Source organism: Brassica napus, chromosome C3, assembly GCF_020379485.1.
Source record: "Brassica napus cultivar Da-Ae chromosome C3, Da-Ae, whole genome shotgun sequence".
NCBI classification, from domain to species: Eukaryota; Viridiplantae; Streptophyta; class Magnoliopsida; order Brassicales; family Brassicaceae; genus Brassica; species Brassica napus.
Genome location: NC_063446.1, coordinates 61,375,989 through 61,382,775, shown reverse-complemented (window position 1 = coordinate 61,382,775; position 6,787 = coordinate 61,375,989). Strand labels below are relative to the sequence as shown.

The following is a 6,787-nucleotide window of genomic DNA, read 5'->3' as shown; positions in this document are numbered from 1 at the left end:
GCTTTTAATGATTCCATAGCTTCTAAGCGGAGTATTACTCAATACTTTTCATGGTCAATCACCTAATGAGAGTGAAATGGGGCCGTTTCTAGGAGAATGAATGCAGGGCTATATTCTCTAAGTTCACTCATGAAAACCAGGAATAGTTCAGGCCACAATGAACACAATAGAGAACTAAGTTCTACGAGAAAATGAAGCTGCGTTATGCTTGTTGTCTCGGTCTACATAAAACACCGGTTGGTTCAAGACATCATGTTCACCTTCTGGTAAAGTAAACCCGACAGATATTAACTATGAGTGGTTCAAGGCTTAAAAACGCCACCAACTCAAACACAGTGAATTTTTCGCAAACACTCTCGATAAGTCTGTCTAGTCTAGTAAGGATTAGAATAAGTATAGTTTTTTAGAGTCTATCGAGTCTGCATTTAGTCTGCATATGTTTAGAAGAGTCATTTCTATTCATGTGGGGGATTGTTGGATTCATTAATAGCCATTAGGCTTTAATGAAATGTGTGAAAAGCAAATGACTTGGGCCTGTGAAGTTAACAGCCCAAAGAATCATTATTTATGATGTAAAGGGACTTGTCCCACATCGCTTAGAGGAAGAGAAGTTGAGCAATATATATATGTTCACTTACCATGAAAGCTTAAACAGCTTGGAGAGAGAGGAGAGCTCCCACGCGCGCGCCGCCGCCGCCGTCCGGCCGGCTCGGCTCGGCGTCGGCATGGGCTTGGGCTTGGGCTTGGGCTTGGGTCTTGGGTCTTGGTGGAGGGCCTCCGGCCCAATAAGACTATTCTTTTTGGACCAAGTTAAGCTCAACGTTTTGCCATTTATTTTGAGAAAAAACAGCATGCAATTTTATTTAAAACGACAAGTAGTTTGTCTAGAAAATAAAAAACGTCATGCATTTTATCCTCTCGAAAGTTTTAAACGAGATAAGAGAGAGTCTTGAGGAAGAAGTTTCGGAACTCAACTTCCCTCGATCTCCGCGAGATTCTCGCCCACGTGCAGCAACTGTTGCGGGAAGTGGGTCTTCTCTGACTCTTTAAATTTCGCCTCTCCTCTTCCTTCATGGCTTAACGTTTTTTTTCACATCAAACCAACAGCGAAAATCCCTTAGCGTAAGTCTTAAATACGAGAGTGTTTCGTAGAGTTTATAGTTCGATAGGGCGATCACGAGTGAGGCGTGATTCGTCTGCCATGGTTGTATCCTGGGACTCTATATTCGTACAGTTCCGTCTCACTAACGGAGCGAATATTTTGAGTTAAGGAAAGAGATCATATCTCGACTCCATGTCTCTTTGCGAATTCGATTTCTTATCGTTCTTGTATTTGCCTATTACATTCGTCTATTTCCTTAACATCGCTTTTATTTTATCGTTTATGTCAGTCCGGTTTTTCGGGTTTTACACTTTTTTTGTTGGCATTTCTCAAAAGTGTTTATTTCACAATTTGTTTAAATCTATTAAAAATGGGAAACTGTTTGGATGGAGGAAACAACATTGAAAGAATGGTACAAGAAAATCAAGAATTGAAGAAAGTTGACAACAGAAAGAACCGGAAAGTGAAGATTGTTTTGAGAAGAGATGAGCTAGAGAAACTCATTCTCTTCCAGTTAAACGCTGGCAAAGGAGAAACAACTTTGGACTCTTTAGGCGATTTTCTCAAGGAGTTAGAGGCGGAGAGATCTGCCGGTGGAGCCGCAGCAAAGGCGGTAGAAGAAGAGGATGAGTCTTGCCGGAGAAGTAAAAAATGGAGACCGTCGTTCGACAAAATCATTGAATGGCCCGAAGAAACACTTGCGTAATCACTTCCTTAATTTAGATCATTAAGGTTTTAAAATTTATTTTTATGTTTCTGAGTATGGAGTTTTTTGTGGGGGGAGTTTGATTTTTCAGGATTTTTTTTCTCCTTTTTCCGATGGAATTTTTCATCTGAGATATGTTTTGTTCTCAGAGTGAGATATCTTCGGTGTTTGAAACTGGCGAAGGCTTATTTATCCCACATAAAACCCAAAAGAAGCACGAAATTATGTATTTGTTTATCTTCTCTCATGTATAAGGTTCAATTTGTCAAGTGTCAAAATTTCATATTATTGTGTTGTTTTAGAACATTGTCAATATGTAATAGAAATCTATTTTCATTAAACTAGCCTTGACCAAATGTGGTTAAGACTTTCGTTCTCAATGTGATAAGGAAGTACATAGATGGACTGATAACGTAATTTGATGTGGTTTTGTGCATCAAATAAGTCTATCAACCACATTAACTAGGTATATATGACTGAACATCAATACTAAATGGTGAGGGGTTGAGTATTGTCTTGATTATTCAATGCTACTATACGTTCAAATTTTCTTTGAGGCATACCCCACAACAAACAATGCATAACTGTACTAAAAGTGATGAATATATACGTCTTATAAAAACTTGTATCATCAAAATATATACACATGATGACTTGATAGATAGATAGATATTACCCTAAAACTACAAAAAAAATTAACCAGAGGTCCAGAATAAATTCCAAAAAACTATTCCGTCTGGGATAACAAGCAGCCATTTCCTTGTCGCCCGTTGTTACAAGCAACCATAACCACATCGACTTGAAGTTGATGAACCGAAACGTGTGCGATCTGGTCCACCACATGCTTGAGATCCAAAACACTGTCGTTTTTCCAGTTCGCTAATAGCCTTTCAGCTTCCTTCTTCGCCACCTTTATCTTAACCCTCACAACTTCTTCTTTCCCTTCAGCCTTATTCAAACCCTCTTTTGCTTCCAGAGGCTTCTCTTTTGGTTCGAGTTCATGATCATCAAGATCGAACCTCACCGGCCTCTTTGGTTCGAATATCTTATTATTCTCTAACTGAAACCTCACAACCTTACGTGGCTTTTGACCTTCTTCATGCTTTGCCATGTCTTCATCTTCTTCTTCGAACCTTACGGCTTTGTCAATCCTCTTGGCTCTTTGCAAGCAACGGGACTTTTTGGTGGGCTCTACTGAAACCACTGAGCAATCCAGAGGTAACTTTATGTCCAAGTCGTCTCTGTAAATGGGTTTTGCCTCTAGAACGTTCTCGTGCATTTCTTGAAGTCCGTTGAAGCATTTAGCTAAAGAATCCATCATGTTTTTCTTCGTCTTCTCGGGTGACAAAGGGAAAGAAAGTTTTGTGTTTCTTCTTTTTTTTTTTAATGTAGAATTGCAAGTTTGTTTTTCTTTATATTCGATTTATGAGAGACACGAGTATATATATAGGCGACCGAGAGTATGATATGATTTAAGACACGTAGTGGAGTGTGCTTTGGGGTAAAAGGATTACGTTACGTCGCTTTACCCTGGGGACTGGGGTATTCGAATTTATTCAATTTGTTTTGTTTTACAATGGAAATAGTGGAGGACTTACTTAACAATACAAAACATTTGACAAGTTCATTAGTTCTCAGTCCATGTTTTGTCACGAAAGGATAAGTTTAACTAAAGATAATTGGTTAAATTTCAAAAAATTAAGGGTAAAAATAATTACTGATACATCCGAGTATCATCAGAGTACGGTGTGTGTATATATTTTTTGTCTGCTCATGAGCTTTTGTAATAGAGTTAAGGTAAACGAAGCAAACGTAACATCATTATTAACCAGTCTTATAAACGGTTTTACCATGACTTCAATTTTTTTATCTCTTACGCGTCTGAGAATAATATTAAGAATATGTCACATTTATCCTGTTTTCAGTCCTTATTTATATGAAATATCATCAGCTACCAGTCCTTGAAATACATATAAAAATTAAAAAAATTCCATAACAAAAACGATGGCGTGCTACTAGGGGCATTCAGCATTCTATATTAAATGGTCAATTGCTCTGTTCTTAATTAGCCTAACTAATATAAGAAAAATACTCGTTCATACTACTCTAATATTTCAGTAACATCCACACACACACACAGGTAGCAAAACCAAAACAAATATGACACGTGTTCCACAGATTCTTATATAATATATCAATTATTGATTTAATAGCTGATTAAGATGCCCTGAGAAATATCTGCATATGAGATTGTGGTTTAATTAATAGACCGTCGACTAAAAGCATCACTATCAAGGGAAACTGGTATATTTTATAAAATTAATTACAATATGGAGTTTTATACGTAGAAGTGAACAGTATATACTAGAGTTGAAGAAAAAAAAGTGGTGCTTGAAGACCAACCACTTTAAAAGTTTTTTTTGGTGCTTGACTAAGTCATAATTCTATAATTTTTCCCATCAAACACCCATATTGTAATCTCTCATTGTAAATAATAGCAATAATAAAACTACTTATCTTTTTCTAACACTAATTATCTTAGGGAAAGTGTCATACTATACACGAAAAATATGTTCTTACCAATCACAAGTTTTTCTTTTGCCGTTTAAATTCGTTGTTTTAAATTTGTTAAAAACACTTGAAGAACTATTTAAATTCAGATGATGGAATTTGGGGGAGTGAGAGATAGATAACCAATTTAGTGTCACTTAAACCACTGGACCTACAATAGGAGCTTTACATGAACATTGACCGGACCGGGGTCGATTTCACAATTGCAAAACCGGAGAAAACCGGGGAATGGTAAATGAGCCGGACTCGCAGAAAACTGAAAAGAGCAGCACTTATGTTGAATCTCTTCACTCTTCCTCGTCTTCCTTGGGTCTCAGATGGTGAAGACAAGGTTCCATTTTCTCACCGCCTCTCTTCTTTTGTTTTCCATTCATGAGAATAGTTTCTCTCCTGATCATCCTTGCTGGGCAGGTAGAGCTATCAGCAGCAGAGTTGGAGTCACTTAGATCAGAACTCTCTGAGTTAGCAGAAAGAGAAGCTTACCTCAAAGCCCAGTATAGTCATATCCTCTCCAGAACTGTTCCCCTTATACTCATATCAAATCTCATTTCTTGTTTGCTGTCATTACGTAGGTTGGAACATGTGGATGAAGTCTTGCGCTCTGCTCGTTTATCTGGCTATCTCTTTATCCCAAGCGTATGAACACTTTCCATTTTATGATCCATGAGGCTCAAAGTAGTGTTTGTATTGTTATTGACAATCTTGCCTCAGCGTTGGGCAGCTCTGCCTGGTGAACCACTTCCAAGTAGATGACTGGCTTCCTCGGTTTGTTGTCCTTCAAGGACCTTGTCTTTTCTTCTATTTTTTATCGACGGGTAAGTTCATTTTCACATTTTTACACGTTCTTGATTCTAAATGTTATATTCCTCTCTTCGTGTTGGAACTATGTATCGGTAGACTTGAGTCCTCAAGATTCGACATTGGTACCGGATATTGTTGAAGTTGGAACGTTATCAAGCTACACAAGAGAGTTCGATGAATCACATCATTGCTTTTATATCTTAACCCGTCAAGGTCTAAGGGTTGAGTGCTCAAGCACTTCTAAAACTCAGGTGAACCATCCACATGTTAACAACGCACATGTTCGTTCTTGAGAGATCTTGCAACATTGTAATCTTGATAATTTGTTGGTTTTTTTCCTGATTTCAGGTGAATTCTTGGTTGTCCGGTTTGCGCCATGATTGCATGTCTGAACAAGAAAAAAGATTACAAAATGGATCAAGCCAAAGCGCCTAAGTAGATTGAGGATTGTTCACTGCTCTGTATAGTTTTCATTCTTCTATGTACTGTGTAGAAAATGTTTGTTTAAGAAGTAACTACAGACTATGTTACTTTATTATGAGTTAGTTGGCGAATTGGACAACCTCTTTGTCTTGGAGTTTTGGGAAACAACATCTTGGGATTGTGTGACAAATGGTACTACAACCAGAGCGGTCCTGACAAACTCGGGGACCTATTTAAAATTAGAAAAAAAAATTAATTTAATTTTTTAAGATAAAATATAAAATTTTAAAACAAATATTTAGTCTAAAAATTATTTTCTTTATGGAAAAATTAAAGATGTAAGTTTTAGCAACATATAATATATGTTCAAATTTTAATTATACAATTAAATTTATTTATCTATATTTTAATAGCAAAAATATTATATAGTTAATACTTATATATATAACTATATTAATGTATATATATATAAATCAACTTTTTAAAATGCGGGGGCCCCACAGATAGGGGGCCCTATTCATATGTTTCGTGGGACTCCCCTAAAGTCCGGCTCTGACTACAACTCGCCATTCACGTTACATGTCTCGCGCAGGTAACATATCAGCCATGAGTTGGAAATGTTCCACTCGAGTCTTTTTCTAATCACTTTATAATGTATAAGATATCATATCTGGGGGTGTAGCTTATAACATCTGGGGGTGTAGCTCATATGGTAGAGCGCTCGTTTTGCATGCGAGAGGCACGGGGTTCGATCCCCGCACCTCCATTTTTTCATGCAGTTTTGCTGATTTCGCTCATTGTTTTGGACTTTTAGTGGGGGATCTCGGTTAATTGAGGTGAAGAAAATTGGGAATTTTTCTCTTTTTCCATTTGGCTATATAATGCTTTTCCTTTCTGTCAAGGATGTAATCACATAAGGAAAAAAATATATTATGATTACCTATGCCAAAAACTGAATACAACAAGATATTTACATTTAGTTTGTATTGATTCATTAAGCTAATATTATAAACTAGTTTACTTTCATAGAAAAAGAGGGCTAAGTAAATTGAAAAGGGTCCAAAAAACTTATATTTACATTTAGTTTGTATTGATTCATTAAGCTAAATTACATGTACAGCTATCGCTACCTATATGTTGATTGATATTCACTAGAGATGTATGAAAAGTATAACTGATAACAG

At 36.7% G+C, this 6,787-nt stretch overlaps 2 protein-coding genes and 1 pseudogene across 2 annotated transcripts; 2 read left to right on the top strand and 1 right to left on the bottom strand.

Annotated features, from left to right (window-relative positions):
- The first annotated feature begins 1,007 nt into the window (after positions 1–1,007).
- Positions 1,008–2,372, top strand: BNAC03G62090D. The gene has a single exon (XM_013815015.3). The coding sequence runs from the start codon at positions 1,473–1,475 to the stop codon at positions 1,806–1,808; it is 336 nt and encodes a 111-aa protein (XP_013670469.1). The 5' UTR covers positions 1,008–1,472; the 3' UTR covers positions 1,809–2,372.
- A 30-nt stretch (positions 2,373–2,402) lies between these two features.
- Positions 2,403–3,429, bottom strand: BNAC03G62080D. The gene has a single exon (XM_013816397.3). It carries the CDS (start codon positions 3,127–3,129, stop codon positions 2,536–2,538), a length of 594 nt encoding a protein of 197 aa, XP_013671851.1. The 5' UTR covers positions 3,130–3,429; the 3' UTR covers positions 2,403–2,535.
- Positions 3,430–4,209: 780 nt separating this feature from the next.
- LOC106376334 lies at positions 4,210–5,742 on the top strand (annotated as a pseudogene).
- Positions 5,743–6,787: the final 1,045 nt, after the last annotated feature.